The sequence below is a fragment of the Typopeltis vanoorti genome, chromosome 18, assembly GCF_054136105.1.
Source record: "Typopeltis vanoorti isolate ZY-2024b chromosome 18, IOZ_Tvanoo_1.0, whole genome shotgun sequence".
Classification (NCBI taxonomy): Eukaryota; Metazoa; Arthropoda; class Arachnida; order Uropygi; family Thelyphonidae; genus Typopeltis; species Typopeltis vanoorti.
Genome location: NC_143566.1, coordinates 48,721,648 through 48,743,872, shown reverse-complemented (window position 1 = coordinate 48,743,872; position 22,225 = coordinate 48,721,648). Strand labels below are relative to the sequence as shown.

The window sequence follows — 22,225 nt, the reverse complement described above, 5'->3', positions numbered from 1 at the left end:
CCAATATTATACTCTAAATCAGTGTTTCCCAAACTTTTCCTATGGCAGAACACTTCACAAATCCTGAAATTTTAATGGAACACCTTGGTTAGTCGAGTATCATCATTCTCATATTCAATGTAAAGCTAAGCGCATCGCATCGCAAAAATGTGACAGCTCACACTACAGTCATGCCAGGCTACATTGCATCACATTGACCTTGCTTGTGACTGCATGTTCCCTAGAATAGATACCTTCGTACTTCACTCACACTTGGAGGTGTTGACAACCATGGGTGGCTGAGTCAAGGCTAGTGCGCACTGGCTTTACCACAGAAGTAGAGTGAGGAGCTCCTGATTTTCAAACATGTTTGAAAATCAGGAGCCTGGAATGGCATTAAAAACCATTCCAGGCTCATATTAATTGTGATAATTTTTCACTGAACACTTATTCACTTTCTGTGGAACACAGTTTAGGAAACTCTGCTCTAAATAAATCCATCAAGCCTCAGTAGCTCAGTCAGAATAGATGAAGCCTTTTGGTCAAAAAGACCTGGGTTCGATTCCTGTCAACGATGTGAGGAACCTTTATCTGGTCTCTTTTGACTAAAGAGATGAGTTAGTCGGTCTCATACGGAGGTGGGGGGGGGGGGGTTTCACCCAAAAACTCGGGTTTTTCGTCTCCCTTTCCCCAGAACAGGCAAACTAGCTCTGTGAACGCACATGGATTACGTCCCAGCCATATGCCAGTCCTGATTCCAGATAAAATTGGAGGGTTGGGGAAAGCAACGGTAAACTGTCCTGTAAAAAATCCCACCAAGAATACTTTGCGGGCAATTCGTACAAAGTCACTTACAGTTGGAAACAACCGAAAGGAAAAACCAGTAACCGGTATAAATCCATTGGATGTCTTTGAGATTAGGAACAATTGTTAGTGAATGTGGCAAATTAAATATGGAAATAGACAATAGAACAAGCAAAGAGGCATAGTGAGAAGCCATTTGAATCAATTTATATGGAATAAGAGAGAAATTAGCCAAAACACTAAACTAGCAGTATATAACACAGTGTTCAAACCAGTTTTAACTAATGGATCTGAGAGTTGGGTTAGAAATAAGGCAGCAGATCAAATCAGTAGTGGTTAGATATGAGAGTTTGAGGAAGATTAGAAGAGTAAACAGATATCTGTGGTAGAATGATTAGAAAATGAAGATATTCAAGGAACCTGACATTGTTAGCATTTAAGAATGTATGAATAGAGCTAATCTCAGGTGGTATAGTCATTTAAATAGTAGAAGAGGAAAAGTTAGCAAAACAGAAGATAGCAGGAAAATGACCCAAAAGAAGAAGAAGAAGACCAGATTGAAGATAGATTGATATTCAGTTTGAAGTGCTCCAAAAGACCAAAATACATGATCTTGACAGTATTGCAGGATTGACACATAGCTGATTAATTGATGATAGGTTTACAATAATGGAATTTAATCATGTAGTACATTCATAGTATTCTGTACACCTTATTAAGAGTATGTACCAGGAATTTGATGATGAGTAGTGGAGGGCGGGCGGAAAATAAATAAAAAAAAACAGGAAAATAGAAGAAATACAGAGCATTTCTTATCAAGTAGACTCAGTGATCAGAAGGTGAGCTGAGCAGCTTCAACAGATCATGAATAATCATTTTCAGTTGTGTATTAGGACTCTCAGATTCTTATCCATTGATTGACTAAATGGTTATGTAGAATTGATATTTGAAAAAAAAAAAAAAATTAAGTTAGATTGTTAGTGGGATGAGGGGAGGATGTACTCTGCTCCTATGTATAGTGAATCAACCTGAAAACATTAATATGTTTGCATGTAAGATGTGTATTAATGCATTATTCTAATTATAGGTACGGGATATGTTTGCAATGGCCCGAAAGAATGCGCCTTGCATACTATTTATTGACGAAATAGATGCAGTTGGAAGGAAAAGAGGGACAAGAAGTCTAGGAGGACATAGTGAACAAGAAAATACTTTAAACCAGTTATTAGTAGAAATGGATGGTAAGTTAAATTTGCTTAATCATTGCAAAATTGTACTTTTTTTTTTTTTTTTAGGAAAAATATATAAAAACATCCAAATTATATGTAAATTGAGGAAATAAGAGATACATGTATCCTTTGCTTAGCGTGGCAAAATTAATTGTGACAGTCCCTTTATATATGCGGTAAGAGTTTTAATTAACACTCCTTTAAATTTACCAAATTTCCACCAAATACGACATCAGTTGCAAAGACGCCTATGGACATGGGCATCGTTGCAACTTTCAAAGCCTGTTTTCAAAAAGACATTCTCAGGGGCAGTAGAAACAACAACGGGAGAAAATGCAATTGTGTTCCAAGAATTTTGGAAAAACATGCATTTGAAAACATTCATGACTTGTGGAAGCAAGTATCTTCTAGCTGCATGAGAGCTGTTTGGAAAAACCTCTTGCCAGAATGTGCTAATGACTTAGGTGGTTTTTAAAATCCTGTGAACAACATGGTTGAGGAAATTGTTACAATTGATGAAGACCTTGGTTTTAATGGTGTTGATGCAGAAGATGTTAAAGAATTATTGGATTCAAATTCAAAAGATTTCAGTGACAATGATCTTCTTGAAATTGAACAACAATGCACATATGAAGACAACAAACAAATGGACTATGATGATGAGGTTCCAAATGAGATAATAATCGAAGAACTGGATGGAATATTTCACAGTTTAGAATCACTTAAGCAGCAAGTAATGGATATGGATCCAGATGTTAATCGAAGAATGCTTGTTTGCTGAGGTCTAGAGAGTCATTTTGCTTTTTATCATAGAATTTATATATGCTGATAAGAAAAAAATAAAACTGTTCAAACGACTCTTGATAACTTTTTTTTGAAAAAAATTGTAGTAACTGATGTATGTATGAGTATTTATTAAACATTTACTTTGCATTCATTTTTTATCTTTCAAAAATAGTACCATATAAAACAAATTATTAATATAGTAATCGATTCATGGACGAATTGTAATTTTTACTATTGAATATTATATTTAATTAATCACGTTAATCAAGGGATACCTGTACTTTTTATTAACTGAAGGGCCATAGCATTGTTAAAATATTTCAATTAAAAGTGAAAACTTAAACATTGAATGATTGTGTTTTTCAAAATTTCAAAAAATAAATGACTTGATTTGAAAGTGTTGCAAAAGTTTTTTTGAAACTTAGGATTGTTTTGCCTAATTTAAGTGTCAATTTTATTGGTTTAATTTATTACTGTCCATAATTGCTTAATCAACTGAACAGGCGAAAAATATAACATCTTTTTACTTTAGAATCAGGATATCTCTCACAGTAGCATAATCTTGGAAAATTAATCAATCACATCTTCTAGAGTACCAGGCAGAGTGACGTAAATCACAAGTGCAAGAGATCTTATAAACCCCAGGGATTGTCAGGATGCTAACCCTTTGTGCAACTAAAATAACAATCATATCTCTCTTTTTTTTTCTTTTTTTTTGGTTCTTTTTTTATTATGCATGTTTATAGGTGGTCCTCAGGCATTATATGCATGCCCAGTTTTGCTATCATTCATTTCAAAAATATGACAAATATTTGGCATCCTCTCATTCATGCAGCTCACTCTTCATTCCGTGGACACTAGTGTCCAAAACCTAAGAACAAACACTATTTCTGAAGATTACAACTACAATTTCAGACAAATCAGCTTGTGGCAGTTTGTATAATTGACTATTTCGAGTAGAACGCAGGTACGCATTCAATTTTTGAATAGCTTGCAAAGAGATCATGTGGTAGCACTCAACAGGATAAAAGGCTGGGCTAAGAGAATTGTGTTTGAAGGAAGCTCTTTTCGTGAAAGAATCATCATCATCATCAAATTCCTGCCATGTACCCTCAGAGGGGGTGTACAGGATATTAATAGTACTACATGAAAAATTTACATCATTACTAACTTCCTATTCTTGACAGGTAACAGATTCCAAATCAGTCTGTTACCTGTCAAGACTCCAACATTATCAGATCTTATATTTCTGTTTAAACTAAACATATTTGGTCATTTATATAATTCAAATACAAACTTATTTATTAATTATTGACCATTTACGAAAACCAAAACTACATTAGAGCCTACCAGTTTTGCCAGCAAACTGTCTGGCTTTTTCAAGGTGTTTACGGAGACATAAAAACTAGTAAATGCAAATTGAAAGGAACATAAAAAACGTTGTAAATAAACCAACTAGTAGCTAAGGTTACACATTCGCGTGACAGAGGACTTATTGTTCTTATTCATTATCACGCATGCGTGTTTGTTGTAAACATGTAATGCTAGCTGTAGTTCAGATTGATTTAGAGAGAGAGAGATCCTAAACAGATCCACGAACTGTTTAGGATTGCACCCTGATTTCTGTTGAGGTTTCCACCAGTTATTAACATTATTGTGGCTTCCTTGAATAAACGATGTCTGTAGTCATCGTCATCCAGATATGGCATGGAGCTGTTTTGCCACTCTATCATGTGGTTAGATATACAGAAATGATGTGCTAAGCCGGAAGAGATACTTCTGCTGTGGCTTACATCACCAACATGTTCTTTTTGTCTGATTTCTAAACTCCGTGAAGTTTGTCCAATGTAGGCAAGACCACAGGAGCAAGGAATGTAATATACTCCTGGATATTTGTAGAAAGGTGCCTTATCTTTTGGGGATCCTAAAACTTGTCTGATGCTGGTGGTTGGTTTGAAGAACACTCTGATGTTGTAGGCTCTTTGTATTCTGGCTATTTGATAAGAAATTGACTTGATGAAAGGGATCACTACAGTAGAAATGTGCTGGGAACGTGATTCTTCTTGTCTGGGGTTGTCACCGTATAGATATTTTTTGATGATGTTTTGAGGATATCCATTTTGTGATAATGTGTTGGCTATTAGTGAGAGTTCAGTCTGTGTATCCTCCTCTTCTGATATAAACTTTCTGGCCCTATATTTCAACACGTGGATAATGCTCAGTTTGTGTGTCTTGTGATGGTTTGAGGTATAATGAAGATATCTTCCAGTATCTGTGGGCTTTCTGTAAATAGATAATTTGACACTATTTGATTGTTTTTTTATCAAGATGTCTAAAAAATGCAGTTGGTTGTTGTTTTCCACTTCCAGAGTGAATTTAATTTTGTTATGTATTGAGTTGATTTTATCCACAAACGATTTTAGGTTTTCTAAGCTGTCTTGCCATATAATGAAGATATCGTCAACATATCTCCACCATGTAGATGGTCTAGGGGAGATGGTGGAGAGAATTTCTTTTTCAAGTTTTTCCATGAAAAGGTCTGCACAAGATGGTGATAGTGGGCTTCCCATTTCTAGGTCTACTAGTTGTTGGTATATGGCGTTGTTAACCTTGAAGAAATTAGATTGAAGGCAGTGTCTAAACATCTGTGTGATGTCTAGAGGAAAGAGATCTTGGATGATGTTTATTACCTCTTCTACTGGTACATTGGTGAAAAGGGATACAACATCTAGACTCGCTAGCATGTCTGTTGGTGCAATCTTAATGGCTTGGAGTTTATTTACAAAATGTTGACTGTTCTTGATGTAGGATTCTGTTGATCTTATTTTATTATTTAATAAGTTTGCAAGATGCTTTGCCAAAAAGTAGGTTGGTGATGAACTTCCATCAACGATTGGATGGAGAGGTATATCCTGTTTATGTATTTTAGGTGTTGCATATAGTCTTGGAGTGATAGGATGTGAGGATTTTAGTGTTCTCTTCACTTCTTCAGGCCAAATGTTACAATTTCTGAGTAGTTGGTTTGTTTCATTATGATTTTTTATTGTGGGGTCTCTGTCTAGGATCTTATAGGTGGAGTTGTCTGATAGTAATACGTTTAACTTATCATAATAATCTTTAGAGTTAAGGATAACTGTAGAATTTCCCTTATCAGCCTTTGTAATAATGATATCTTTGTTTTTCTTCAAGTTGAGAATTGCCTTTCTATCATAAGGAGACGTATTGAGAATAGGTTGTTTGGCTTTGGCTAGGATTATCGTACTTTTGAATCTAATAGTGTTGGCTATGTTTTGCAGTAGTGGATATAGGCCTTTTTCAATTCCACACATGAAATCCATTTTAGGAATGTGTTTGGGCATAATCACAAAGTTAAAACCTCTTTTGAGAATGTCAGATTCATTTTTTGTGAGACTATGATTTGACAAATTAATGTAAAGGGAATTAATAGAAATTCAATGAACTTGTATAAAGTTCATTGAATTTCCTAATTTGTTTGTCCTTATAAAGTTTGAAAGTTTTTTCATAACTGCGTTGTATCATTTGATCTAATTGATTCCATATGGTATATTCTAAATTGTTAGAAATGTCATCAAATAACTTCTGGCAATTAATATCACTTTTATTTAGTTCGTATCAGGCTCCCAGCACATTTCTACTGTAGTGATCCCTTTCATCAAGTCAATTTCTTATCAAATAGCCAGAATACTAAGAGCCTACAACATCAGAGTGGTCTTCAAACCAACCACCAGCATCAGACAAGTTTTAGGATCCCCAAAAGATAAGGCACCTTTCTACAAATATCCAGGAGTATATTACATTCCTTGCTCCTGTGGTCTTGCCTACATTGGACAAACTTCACGGAGTTTAGAAATCAGACAAAAAGAACATGTTGGTGATGTAAACCACAACAGAAGTATCTCTTCCGGCTTAGCACATCATTTCTGTACATCTAACCACACGATAGAGTGGCAAAACAGCTCCATGCCATATCTGGATGATGACTACAGACATCATTTATTCAAGGAAGCCACAATAGTGTTAATTACCGGTGGAAACCTCAACAGAAATCGGGGTGCAATCCTAAACAGTTCGTGGGAAAAATCTGATCCTCTCTCTCTAAATCAATCTGAACTACAGCTAGCCAGTAACCACATTACACATTTACAACAAACACGCATGCGTGATAATGAATAAGAACAATAAGTCCTCTCTGTCACGCGAACGTGTAACCTTAGCTACTAGTTGGTTTACAACGTTTTTTTATGTTCCTTTCAATTTGCATTTACTGGTTTTTATGTCTCCGTAAACACCTTGAAAAAGCCAGACAGTTTGCTGGCGAAACTGGTAGGCTCTAATGTAGTTTTGTTTTTTGTAAATGGTCAGTAATTAATAAATAAGTTTCTATTTGAATCTTATATTTCTATCTTCTATGGCACTTTTTTACCCTATCAATCTATCTATATCTTGGTCTTCCTCTGGGTCTTTTTCCTCGCCATTCTGTTTAAGTGGCCATACCACCTGACATTAGTTCTTCTAATTTCCTGTATGCTGCCAATGTCAAGTTCTTTCCTAATATCTTTGTTTTTAATATGATATTGCCATTGATACCATCTGTTCATACCCCTAATCTTTCTCAGGACTCTCATATCTGCAGGATATGAGAGTCCTGAGAAATTATTAGCAGTCCATTGGAGATGGTCAGGGGTTAACTGAAGGAAGGTATATCGGACTGTATACACCCAAAGTCAGGAGGGTAAATCAGGTGGTAGCTATATGGATGAGTAATATCATTAATCAGGAGCTGGAAAAAAGAAAAAAAAAACATTATGGAAGATATATATTAGCATAAATTAGTTCAAAAAGGCTAAAGGAAATATCCCAACTTTCCAGGTGTCTGTCATTCAATTGAAGATATTGCTGTGACAGGAATTGATGTGGGAATAAAAGTTAATGAATTAACTGTACTTTGGATATTGCAAAATCTCGATTCAAATACAGCCATGGGATTAGGTAGGATATTAACTCACATTGCAAAAATGTTCAGCGGAAATTGGGTTAAAGACTGTTTTGCATAGAGTTACTTAAGTGTTTTTAACTAATTTCTCTCTTATTCTGTTAAGTTTCTTTAGTTGACTCCATATGATGAAGATACTGACTAATCTTCATTCTTTTGGAATGAATATCAGCCAGCATCTTGGGTGGTGATAAAGGTATTGAAAGGACAGAATTCAAGAATAGGGTGAATTTCCTGTACTTCTTCCTTTCGAAACTTCTGTGGAACCATAGACACAAATAAGTCTTGTTGTCGAGTTTTCCATCTTTATTTGCCCACATCACTGTACTTCATGCTGTGTGCCATTAAACATTATTTTCATGTTTTCATTGAATACTATAGCTACTCCTTTCCCTGATCACTATTGCCTGAATATAACAGCTTGTAATTGTTATTTAGAAGATTTAGTATACTTCCTCATATCCCATTGCAAAATAAATACACAAACTATCTTTCTGCTTTCTAGTTGCATTTTTTTCTAGATGCTTATCCATATGCCCCTGAAAAAATACGGAATTGAATTTCTTGCTTTCTAATTGCATTTTTTTTCTCTTATTTTACTAATTCTGCATATTAGATAAAATCTTACAGAACCTGTCATCTGAGAGCATGCATTCATTTTTTTTTAGTAGGTGCCACATCATGAGAAACTGATCATAACTGATAAGATGTGTTTCTCGGTTTTTTAATGCCCCATATACTGATAAACACACTGATAAACAGTTAACGTTTTTGTTCAACCCAGATAATTACACAAATTAAAAATTGGTAGCATTAATGAAATCTTATGACTTGACCAGATTTGGGAGTGAACATGCAATAGTGATACTCCATCCAGACTGATACCTCACTAGGGAGATATTTACCTGACAGATGAGGCCAACACAAAATTTTCAAGCTTTTGATTATCATATTATGCTGTAATTGTCATGAAAGTACCTGTCAAAAATTTAATGGTGATGCAACATGTTCTTTAAAGAAGCAAAAATATTCTTGTCATTTTGTAGCAGAATACCTGTCAGGTTTCTTTTAGGTGCCGTCAGCTTCATCTTGGGTTATATATTATTTCTATATATAAAGCTAGTTTGTTCCAAGTTCAGAAATATTACTACAGCACACTAATAATTGAACCTGTCTGTGAAAAGTAGGATCTAAATTCAGTTTACTTGCACAGCTTTTGTAGCAGGAAAATGAAGTCAAATGATGTCCCTGGAACTTTACTTTTAGAATTCTGAAACATATGTCAAGCCTCACATGTTGGGGTTTAAAAAAAAAAAAAGTATTTATTTATTTTTTTTTATTTTTTTTATTTTATTATTTTTTTTTACCTCACTTTCGTTTCCTTATTTGTTCAGCATCTTTTGATCCTTAAGTTTCATCTGAAAGCATATAACATACATTTTGGACAAAGGCATATAATGTTTTTAATGCCTCTTTTTCATTGTGAACTATAGATGTAGCATGTCTGGGATAAGGGATATTTACATAATCTCTTATGTAACTGAAATTTAAAGTTAATGTATGCAAACAGAAAGCATTGCCCAGACTAATACATCTTAGCAATGTTTTGACAGCTTATATTTTCTTGCAACTATTGTTTTTATATCTTATTAAGGAATCTACACATACTGACCACTGAATTAGAAAATTTTATTTACTTTGCAGAAATCAGTGATTTCTGTATAGGCATGCGACTGTTAATACTGATTCTCTTCAATTTCCTGCCCACAGTTTCGTGAGATATGGGCTAGGAATAACCTTCATTAAACATTTTGGTCAAATCGCTCACACAGGAAACGCTGTTTGTTCGTACAAGCCTTCACAGACGTCGATGATCTCATTCCTGATAGACTGTCTTAGGACCACAGTTACGCCTTTTAGACAAGCAATGTGGATTATTTTTCCACTGATTAATCACCCAAGATATTTCACCTTTTCAAAAATCAGTTAGCTCTGCTGTTTTCAAAATCATGGTTCCAGCCAGAAGGACACCCCTTTTATCGAACTCTGAAAGATCCTTTGTTTTTATCCATTGTGATCAACACTATTGACGATTACTTACCAGCAGCAGCATTCTTAAATAGTTTGCCTAGAACACCTGGTGATGCACGTGGCCAAGTATTTTGCGTATACGTTGCATAATATGTGAAGACTTTTATACCACCATACTTCAGCATTTCTGGTCGAATATCATCTACTCCTGCTGCCTTTCCACATTTCAAGCCTTTGATGGCTTTTTCTACTTCAAGTATGGATATGTATTTGTGACTGTATGCCTGTTGAGTGTTTTTTAAGTAATTACTCCATACTTCAAGGATATCTTTTTCTCCCGTTTTCATGTCACCTGTATAATCTCTAACTCCTTTTACAGCACTCTTTCCTCAATTTCTAAGCAACAACCTCCAGAATATCTTACCACCTTCTTGATATTTATTTTCTATGTTCTTTCCAAAGTCCTCCCATGACTTTTGTTTAGCTAGTTTTACACAGTGTTTAGCATTCTTGCATTTGCCTCTGTATTCTCTAAGAGCACAAGCTGACTTATTTGCCAGGAACTTTTGATATACTTTCTTTTTTTCTTTCACTGCCTCTTTAACTTCCTGTGTCCACCATGGGATTCTAATTTTTCTATCCTTGCAGACAACTTCACCACATGCCTCTCTAGCTGAATCAGTCAGGGCTTTCTTCAAGGCTTGCTACTGAATCTCCAAGGTTTGTTTCCTGTTCTCAAACTTTTTCATTTTTTCTTCAATAATCTTTGTGTATTTTAGTCTACAGTTCACATCTGAGAGCTGCTCAACTTTTATTCGCTATAAAACTTTCATACATGTTATTCTTTTCAATGTGAAATTCAATTTTATCCTGCTCAAGACTAAATAGTGATCGCTTCCAGTTTCAAATCCTCTGTACACTCTGGTGTCCTGCACCAGGGAGAAAACATCACTATCAACAATAACATAGTCAATGAGACTTTTCTTATTCCTTGCCTCTTCTCTCCATGTGAATTGGTGCACATTTTTATGTTGGAACATGGTGTTAGTAATAACCAGTCCATTTCCTGAGCAGAAATCCAAAGGTATCTGCCATTATTATTAGCTTTGCTCTATACTCCAAATTTTCCCAAAATACTTTTGTATGTCTGACAATCATTTCCTACTCTGCTATTTAGATCCCTAATAAGGACCAACTTTTCCTTTTTCATTGTGTCAGCTGCTATTTCTAGAGCATCAAAAAATTCCTCCACTTCTACCTTAGTAGAACCTTCTGTGGGACCATAGGCACAAATAAGTCTCATTGTCCAACTCCCCATTCTGATATTTGCCCACATCGCTCTACTTGAGACTGCCTGCCATTCAAGAAGATTAGCCTCATATTTTGTGTTGAATACTATGGCTACTCCTTCGTTTCCTTGATTGTCATTTCCTGAATATAACATTTTGTATTTATTGCTCAGTAAGATCTCACCAGTTTTTGGTTTTTTTGTTTCAGTCACCCCTATTATGTTGATCTGGTACTTATCTAATTCTTCAGCTAGCTCCATTTCTTTGCCATTCAGGCTTCTTATGTTGATGTACTGATCTTTAACTCTGGTGATGTTGAGTTGGGGGTGTGCTTTCAGATTTGTTCCAGTAGCTGACTTTTTGCTCTTCGCCCTGGTTTCCTGGCGAAAACAACGGGGGGCCTTGTTTAACCAAGCAATGCCCCAACCAGCATGAAATTTTGTCGTGTTGTACCATAATTTTCTATACTGGTTTAAGCCAATAAGAATACAGTTTGGTCAGCTAAATCCCAAATTGCCAGCCCATCCTCTTTCATTCAGTATCCAAGTAGATACCCAACAGGGTGCACCACGAGAAGGCGAGGATTGGACATTAGGTCAGGAGCCCTGGTCGGTTCTCTGCATTCCTTTAAAGGCTTTGTGGAGGTCTCCTCTCAGTTATACAGCTTTGTCCCTTAAGCACCCCTATATAATATATAATGTAATATTATATAATATAATATTATTATTAAGGATGGGCGGAGTACTTTTTTTGGAGGGGAAGAGATCGAAAAAGGGGGCTAAAAATAGAAATTGTTTTTTAAAGGAAGAGGAAGGATCTATCAGAAAAGGCATTCAGGGAGAAGGGGATTAACGGGATGCATTGTCTTGTCTGTCTATTATTATGACCTGTTGTTATTATTATTATTATTATTATATTATAAACATACCCCCTCAAATCAACAAGGCCATAATAATAGACAAGACAATGCTTAGAATATCGGAAACGATAGCCATAAAATGTGGCGAAAACTCGATCAACATCCACTGACCCCTAAATAATCTCAGAGTGTTGGAAACTCCATAATATGAAAATCAGGTCACGATCCCAATCAATGGGCAATAACACAAGTACTCCAAAGGCAGAAACACCAAGCCGACATAACATCCACTTCCCCCGTGTGTTCCGAAGATGACAAACTTTCGAAATGGTTTGCATTCTGTTAACCCCCCCCCCTCCCCTGATGCCCTTGCTATACAAGACCAATTTCTATTTTCGGCCCCCTTTTTCCATGTCTTTCCCCCTCCAAAAAAAGCGCTCCGCCCACCCTTAATAACAATATTATATATATGTTATATAAAAAAAAACAGGTTTTTTTCAAATTAATTCTGCCACGTTGCCTCAAACCCTCCACTCACTTTTTCCAAACACCCCCCCCCCCTTCCTTTAACAGCCTAACAGCAGAAGTATGCACATCACGGAAAGAAGACAGCCAACAACATCTAAGCAAGGTATGTCCGAAATTTCTTCCTCTATTATTCTGCATATATTTGTCTCTATAATACATCAGTAATGGCCTAAGAATTTTTGAGTAGAAAGCCAATGACATAAAAAAAGGGGCACTCCTAAACGAAAGCAGGCAAAATAGCCATAAAAATAATAGGTTTTAAAAGGAGTAACATGGGAATTTTCCCGGAAATAATACCTATAAAAGAGGTATTTTATTTTTTGAAGAATCTGTTGTAGGATACGGGAAAATAGTAACAATTTTTATTCCCATTTTACTTGAATTACTAAATGACTTGGAGATTTATGTACATAGTATGGTAATTGAGTACCAAATAATGATATTTTGCTATGCATTGTTTTTTTATTTGGAACATTATATACATATTATACTTAAATGTGCATAGTGAAGTTTATAAATTAAAAAATTTATAAATTTCAGGATTCAATACAACAATGAATGTAGTAGTTTTGGCAGCAACAAACAGGGTGGATATTCTTGATCAAGCACTCCTTAGGCCAGGAAGATTTGATAGGCAGATATTTGTTCCAGCTCCTGATATTAAGGGAAGGTAAAAATGCTTATGTTCTTGGACACAAGTTACTTATATTTTCTTGTGTTTAACTGAAAAAGATTAGATAGGTAATTGTTTAGAGAATTTTAATTATTTAACTTTCATTAAAATTCCCTTCTTTGTTTTTTCAAAGAATCTTCTCGGTAATCCATAAAATACAATTTTATTTATTCAAACTACTAAATAAAACTTTCTTTATTGCACTGAATGTTTTCATAAAAACTAACATTCAGTGCGATAAAGAAAGTTTTTTACTCTGTTGTATATTTATACTCTACATTTGATTTCTGTAGAGCCTCCATAGCTCAACTGATATTAAACAAAGGCTTTTGATTAGAGAGACATATGTTCAAATCCCATCTAGGATACAAAAATCTCTAAGAGCTTTTCCAAGTGATGGTTCATCATTAACCAATTTCATATGGTGGTTGCCAGTGGCATTTTTTCTCCTGGAAACACTTCATCTTGCAAAACAGACAAATCTCTAGAAAGTGCACATTTAGCAGACTGTATAGTTAGGATTAACTGCAATATCATGACATTAATGAGATTTATGTAAAGTCAGTTACTTGGCTATAATTAGACATTTGAATCTAGTGCATTAAGTAGAAGACAAGGTGAAATTTAACTGTAGTGAATTATACATTTTTTTGTAACTTCTGAGTATTTGTGGTGTGGTGACATTCTAGTCACTTTTAGTCTTGAAAGTGGGATTCCTGGAATATTTAATCCTTAGCCTATCCGCAGTTCTGAATGTTTTATAGCTTACAACCTTTTTGTGGATAGGACTGACATAAAGAAAGTTCTCTCGCTAAACTAGCAGTTGAACTCATTGTGTTTATCTTACTTTACTGGTATTAAGGAAGCTTCAAAAACACTTTAAAATGAAAGCTTAGATTTTTTTGAAAGTTCAAAAATAGAAAGAAAAAAATGTCTGAAGTTACAAAAGTATATGAAATTTCATATTCTATAGCAAAAACATTTTATCTGTGAGGCTGAAAAACTTAGAGTATATAATTTTTCATTTGAACCTGTTAAGAGTTATTCTGTTATAACTAAACTCAGCTCGAGAATGTTCTTTTTCCATACTGAGATCAACATTTAAAAAAAACTATGCATTCTCAAGAAGGTTAAGTAGAATAAATGCCACGGTATTAAATTGTGTGATTATTTTTAAGCCTTACATTGTGAGGTACTTGAATTTCTAAAGAAGCAAGTTGTTTGTAAATATTATTCAAGAAAAAAATGAAGCTGCTTGAAAACAAGAACAAAACCTTAGAGATTCAGTGGTAGATGCTGAAGAACACACTGATTGATTCAATTAAAGAGGCATGTGGTGAGCTTGTCTGCAAAGATAGAAAAATCAGAACTCCATGATGGACTCATGAGAAAGAAGAAAGCATATCAAAAGTTCCTGGTAAGTCAGTATGTGCTCAGAAAATACAGAAAAAATTCAAAAAAAGTGAGGCGGTGTGTAAAATTAGCTAAACAGAAGTCACAGGAAGACTTTGGTAAGAACACATATCAGGAAGGTGGCAAAATATTCTGGAGTCTATTGAAAAGGCTCAGAAATGGAGGAATGAATGCTGTAAAAGGAATCAGATTACAAAGGTGACATGCAAACTAAAGATAGTCTGCATATCTAGAGTAATTACTTTGAAAGATTACTGAATAAAACAAACTGACAACAGTGGTAGAAAATAGTCAAGAGGAATGCACTCAGAAGTGCATATCATTACTCAAGGTGAAAAAAGCCATCAACAACCTGAAATGTAAAAAGATAGCCAAAGTAGATGATATTCAACTAGAAATGCTCAGGATATGGAGGTACGAAAGTTTTACAATTTTTTCTGACCTTTTCCCTTCTCTCAAAAAAATAAAAATAAATAAAGAACCAAATACCATATCATAAATTTAGTTTAATCCTTTATCTAAGTGTAAGCAAACAAAGTTTGCACCTGAAGTATCTTCAGGACTGAGGCAACTTGTGGTAAAGGTGGACCAAGCTCTCATCACTCCTTGTCTCGGTATCTTTCATAATGCAAAGCACATCTCCTTGCAGACATGTATAATGCTGTGCATTAAGGGAAGGGCCACTACCCTTTTGGCAAGTCGTATAGGTAAATATGACTTCTCCATTGCTTCTGCCTTAGTATCACCACTTCTGGGTCTGGCTGCATCTGATGAGACATCAATAAAGGTCGAAACCAGTCTGGGTTGTGGCCCTTCCCTTAATGCATAGCATTATACATGTCTGCAAGGAGATGTGCGTTGCATTATGGAAGATACTGAGACAAGTGATGAGAGCTTGGTCCACCTTTACCACGAGTTGCCTCAGTCCTGAAGATACTTCAAGCACAAACTTTGTTTGCTTACACTTGGATAAAGTATTAAACTAAATTTATTATAGTCAACCAAGTGAAAAAACTTCCAACATCTTTCTCTAAATCCAGAGTAATTTAATAATAATGTGGTACACCTTTTGGCAACTCGTATAGGTAAATATGACTTCTCCATTGCTTCTGTCTTAGTATCACCACTTCTGGGTCTGGCTCCCACTGACGAGACCTCAACAAAAGTCGAAACCGGTTGGAAGCTTGGGTGGTGAATGGCAGTGTTGTAGCCCATGAAGTTTTAACTGAGGCTTGGCTGTTGCTGTCACCCAGGTTCTGGGGTGGGGGGGGGGGGGATGAATGGCAGTGCTGTAGCCCATGAAGTTAACTGAGCCATGGCTGTTGCTGTTACCCCTCACATGAGATATGAGCAAATGAGCGGCTGCTCGGTAGTGGGGTGAGCCTGCTACTGAGGGGAACAACGCTGAGTTTTCGGAGTTTGACCTGTACTTGAACAGTCAATAAAGGTCGAAACCTGTCTGGGTAATGACCCTTTCCTTAATGCATAGCATTATACGTGTCCGCAAGGAGATGTGCTTTGCATTATGGGAGATACTGAGACAAGGAGTGATGAGAGTTCGGTCCACCTTTACCACGAGTTGTCTCAGTCCTGAAGATACTTCAGGCACAAACTTTGTTTGTTTACACTTGGATAAAGGATTAAACTAAATTTATTATAGTCTAACCAAGTGGAAAAAACTTCTAACAAATACCATATCAGCAACCAAACGTTTAATTCCGTTTTAAAATAATACTTTAATGGTCTGATTGGCTTCTCTGGGAAAATAGCTTTGCTAATTCAAGTTTTTTCTTTTTTTTGCTTGCACAAAACCTCATATTAGAATGTTTAAACTATTGTTTTACCTTTAGGGCATCAATATTTAAAGTTCATTTGCAGAACTTGAAAACATTAATAGACAAGATTGAACTGTCTCGTAAGATGGCTGCATTAACACCTGGGTTTACAGGTTAGTGCCATGTCTTTGTTTCATTGCTTTGTATTATCAAATAGAAAAATGTTTATAAATAGAGAAATTATTCAGGTGAATATTTTTGAAATATGAATTGGATTTATATGCTTAATTTTCAATAAACAAACTAAAAGCAGTAAAGAATATTTTAAAGAATGCTTAATAATTGCAGTATAATCTTTAATTTATGCATTAATTAATGAAGCCATTTTGTTATATCTAATAAAATTAACTTCTAGGGTCAAAAAGATCTTTTTCTTCCTATCATGGAATATAGGCCATGTGGCCTGTTCTGGTCTCATGCCATCTCTTTCTTGGTCTTCCGATTCTTCTTTTTCCACTTATTTTGTATCTGTATAATATTTTTGGTAGTCTGCTGTTGTCCATTCGATTTAAATGTTCTAGCCATTTTTGTTTATACTGTCTTATGTAGTAATTAATTGGTTTGATTTTTAGGGATTGTAAGATTTCTTCATTTGTTTTGTGGTCCCACTTGGTATATCCAGCTGTTTTTCTGAGGAACTTCATTTCTGCTGTTTGAATTCGTTTTTCATCTTTCCTTTTCATGGTCCATGTTTCGCTTCCGTATAGTAGAGTTGGTTTTGACAAGACATTATATAGTCTGATTCTAGTGTGTTTTTGTACCAGGGATGGCTTAAATATACTATTTATTATGCCATTTACTTTGACAAAGTTTGATATTTTAGTGTCTATGTCTTTTTCTTCTTCGTATGATAGATCACATCCCAAGTATCTGAAAGTGTTTACTTGTTCTAGTATTTTATTATCTATCACTATTTTACTTCTTATTGGGTTTTCGCCTTTGAATGCCATTATTTTTGTTTTTTCTTTGGATATTGTCATATTAAAAGATAAAAAACAAACAGGAAGTTAGGGAGTGTTTTCTTGAAAATGTAGTGAAACCAAAAATTATGATACCTGGCTGACAGAAGAACATAATTGTTGTTGTTATAGAATATGGTGAGTTATTTTATTCAGGGAGGATGACAAGATAAGAAGGATGGGGAAGTGCTGCTAATGATTGCAGAGGAATTAATCCAGCCAGAGGAGAAATTTCCTATGGTGGTACTATGTTACTCATACTAGTGTGTGTGTTTTCTCCCCCATAGTTAAAATCACCCATAATAGTCCTTTCTTATATTCATAAGATTTATCTGTTTATGCAATTCACAGTCCTCTTACAGAGTGCCGCCCAATCTGTAGCACCACCAGTTGTGTATTTTGTCATGTTAGCCTCTATCTCACCAAACAGCATAAACAGATAAATGTTATGAATATAAGAAAGGGCTATTATAGATGATTTTAACTATGGGGGAGAAAACACATGCTAGATGAGGGAAAATAAATTTATAGAAGTACTCAAGGATAACTGCCTTAAACAGCATGTGATGAAAGGGACTTGCAGAACAAGAATGTTGGATATGGTTATAGTGTCTTTGTGAATCCATATAAGGATGATGACCACTATGCCTCCAGTTGGTTGAGTGATCCTGCTTTTTTTTTTTACTGGTATTGTGAGTGCATCTTTGATAAATGTATGTTCAAGATATGATAGGTATTTGAGTACTAATGTACTATAGGTTAACAACCTTTCATTGGTGGAAGTCACATAAAAAAAGTAGATCCTCCTTGATGGGGTTGCTGGACTCCTGTAGTGCATTCATAATAATAAGAAGAAAATACCAAAATGACTATATATATATATATATACATTTCTCAAAATAAAATATACATATTTTAATTTTAAAAAAATGGAATCTTGCTCTTATGAAATATTACCACATTATAGTCATTTCCATGTGCCAGGAGATGTCGGTAATTGAGAATAATTAAATGTTAGGATAGCAAATAAGAAAAATTCAAAGGTGAAACCATTCTTTCTAAGATCAGTGATAAAAGTAACAGTGATCCAAGGCACAACAAAATCTTAATGAATCTGACTACTGCATCTGTCTACTAGGTCAGATGGCATATAAATAAGTAAATATATACACTGTGTTGAAGTAGACATCGGGTTATCCCCATTTTAAAACAAAACGTATATTCCTTTTGCCACATGGCCCATATTGCTCTATAAGGCAAACTGATCTATCCCTGAAGTAAAGTCAACAAACTTTTAAAGAGGTGTTATAGTGGCTTGTTATTTTACTTGTTATTTTGATAAGATACCCCCAAAATTACATAATGAGCTGCACACACTCAATTTCTATGGAAGCACAGCTGACATAAGCCAGATATCAACCATGGAAATCAATAGTGCAGACCACACTGGTATTAATTATACCTGATTTGTAAAACATGGAAGTTCCTGATACAGAACAAAAAATCAACACTACATTGCTTTTCTGGTTGCTGAATGAGTAGCTGCCCTGTAGTAGCTACCCTGGTGAATGTCTATGCTTAAGTACATCATCCCGATTGTGAAGTCTGGTAGCAGAGGTGTATTGATCTGGAGCTGTTCCTTGTGGAATGGACTTGGACTTTTTATAAATGCCTAGTGGTGGAATGGCAGATTCAAACGGGATCGTTGCATCCACTATTATTGCACGAACTGGTTGTTCACATTGAAGGGGGGGGGGAGCCAGTTATTGGAAACCCAAAGTGGCTTGAAAAACGTTTCTGAATTATCTACTCTTAGCCTATCCTAGTGATATTACTAATATATACCAGGCATACATAAGTTTTCTGATCTTCAGATGTATGTTCAAGCTACCTTGTACTAGCATTTTGTCAGGACTTGAAGTAAAATGTCATTCAGCACGTAAATGGCTTAAATGTCTCTCATTTATCTTCAGATCTTTCAGCTCAGTATTCCATAATGCACAGCACACTTCTTTTAGAAGTCTAAATTGATGTGCATTATTCAATGGGTTTCAACATTTTTTCTTCTTTCTTTCTCTTTGGTAGTTTATTTATGTATCATATTGTGGTCCCCTTTCAGTATTAAAACTATTGCTTATCCAACCTAAATTGTGAAAAGGCAGCTGGAGTAGATATTATATTCAACCAGATATGCTGTATTATAAACGTTTTACAGTAACCACACTGTAAAACTTTTATAATAATTCAGAGGGCCTAGTTAGAGGGTCAACTTCTAGATTAAAGTAGGTTCTCATGATCAGTGGCGCACTCAGGATGTAATCTTGGAGGGGGCCGAGTTGAGTAGACGTTTTGCGAATACACACTACACATCGCATACGACCTATAACTGAGCATCTGCAGTGATCGCTAAGTCATAAGTAGCACACAACATAAATAAAAAAAATGAATTTTAATTAGGAAAAGATTTTTGGAAATTTTTCTAGTGTTTTTTCCTTTTCTTTGGGGGGTGCCCAGGCCCCTTGCCCCCCCCCTCTGGGTGTGCCACTGCTCATGATACCCATCTGTAAAAAAGGAAATAAAACTGAATGCGAGAATACAAAGCAGTTTCCCTACTGAGTGTTCCTGGTAAAATTTATGCAAGCATACTTGAGAAAAGGCTAAGAAAAATTATGGTAGGGAATCTTGGAAAAGAATGAGCTTGATTCAAGCCAAATGGAAATTGTCAGGGTCAAATTTTCACTTTAAAACAAACAATTGAGAAACCGTGGAATATAACAAGCAATGTTCCCTCTAATTTTTGCCATCCCTTGTGCACGTGAAAACATTTTGTGCACCAGTTTCAACTCTCAGATTCATTGTGAATGCTAATATATTTCTCATATTAATGTTTTATTCTTTGCATCCAGCTGTAACTCGTAAAATTGCAAGTACTAAATGAAATTCATTTGCTTAATTTTGTAACACATAGTTACCAAAACCCATCACTGTTTGCACAAGTTCAAGTGACTACTGTCTAGACAGTATACATTCTAAACAGCCATGCCTCTTCAGTGTGCTGACCTCAGCATCAGGCTAAAAGTAACTGATTAGAGTGTATTAAATTGGAATGGGTTAGAGCAGGGGTTGGCAACCTCTGGCTCCGGAGCCGCATATGGCTCTTTGAATGAATAATTGCGGTTCTTTTCATTATTAAACAATCTATTTTTTAATAATGCAAAATGAATGTCATCATCATCAAATTCCTGCCATGTACCCTCAAGGGGTGTACTACATGATAGTACTACATGAAAAAAATTACATCATTACTAACTTCCTATCTACAATTTTCCTCCAAATCAGTCTGTTACTTGTCAAGACTCCAACATTACCAGATCTTATATTTCTATCATCTAAGGCACATTGTACCGTATCAATCCACCTATATCTTGGTCTACCACTGGGTCGTTTTGCTGCCAACCTGGCAGAGAACACTTGTTTTGCTAATCTTTTCTCTCCCATTCTATTTAAGTGCCCATACCACCTGAGATTAACTCTGCTAACGCATTCCTGGATGCTGACAATGTCAAGTTCTTTCCTAATATCCTCATTTTTAATATGATATTGCCATTGATGCCATCTGTTCACACCTCTAATCTTTCTCAGGACTCTCATATCTGCGGTCTCTAGCCTTTGGTCAAGTGTTTTACTTCTGACCCAGCTCTCAGATCCATAAGTTAAAACTGGTTTGAACGCTGTCTTGTATACAGCTAATTTAGTGTTCTGACTAATTTCTCTCTTATTCATTACGAATTTATTCAATTGACTTCCCACCATACCAGCTTTGCCGATTCTGTTGTCTATTTCTATATTTAATTTACAATCTTCACTAAAAATCGTGCCTAAGTAGCTGAAATGTTTTACTTGTTCCACAGATTCTCCATTCACAACACAGTTGACATTTTCAGTGATTCTGCCTATTTACATTGTCTTTGTCTTTTTAATGCTGACCTTCATACCATATCTATTACAACAGTTATTCAATTTAGTCAAAGAATCTTGCAGACTTGTAGCGGATTTATTTAGAAGTATAACATCATCCGCATAAAGTAAAGAGCTGATATTAACATTTGCAATTTTGATATCTAGTTTAATACCACTTTCTTTCATAATGTGATCCATATAGATAATGAATAGCAGAGGGGATAATGTACATCCTTGTCTCACACCAGATTTAACATTAAACCATCTTCACGTACTTCAATTCTAACTGCTGACTTCCAACTCAAATAAAGACTAAGTATTGCTTGATATAATGCCCCATTGACCATATAACTGTAGCGTATTGAATAGCTTCTCTCTTGGCACCTTTGTCATATGCCTTTTATAAATTGACAAAACTTAAATACAGATCTTTGTTATATTCCCATGCTTTCTCGACTATTTGTCTTAAAGTGAAGATCTGATCCTAACAGCCTCTATTTGGCCTGAATCCAGCTTGTTCTTCACCAAGCAAGCTTTTCTTCCACAATTCTTCTCAACCGTTTCTCAAGTATACTTGCATAGATCTTGCCAGGAACACTCAGTAGGGAAATACCTCTGTAATTCTCACATTCAGTTTTATTTCCCTTTTTATATATGGGTACTATGAGAGCTCTACTCCAATCATTAGGAATTCGTCTCTCTCTCCAGGCTTTCTGAACTATGCAGTGTAGCCACTGTAAGACTTTTATACCACCATACTTCAGCATTTCTGGTCGAATATCATCTACTCCTGCTGCTTTTCCACATTTCAAGCCTTTCATGGCTTTTTCTACTTCAAGTATGGATATGTATTCCTGACTACATGC

At 35.4% G+C, this 22,225-nt stretch overlaps 1 protein-coding gene across 1 annotated transcript in view; it reads left to right on the top strand.

Moving 5' to 3' along the window:
• Positions 1–22,225, top strand: part of Afg3l2 (AFG3 like matrix AAA peptidase subunit 2) — a 221,620-nt gene that overhangs the window by 107,889 nt on the left and 91,506 nt on the right. The window contains exons 10-12 of the mRNA XM_090408577.1: positions 1,871–2,024; positions 13,060–13,189; positions 16,456–16,553. Coding sequence (XP_090264703.1) covers positions 1,871–2,024; positions 13,060–13,189; positions 16,456–16,553 — 382 coding nt within the window. The remainder of the gene's footprint in view (positions 1–1,870; positions 2,025–13,059; positions 13,190–16,455; positions 16,554–22,225) is intronic.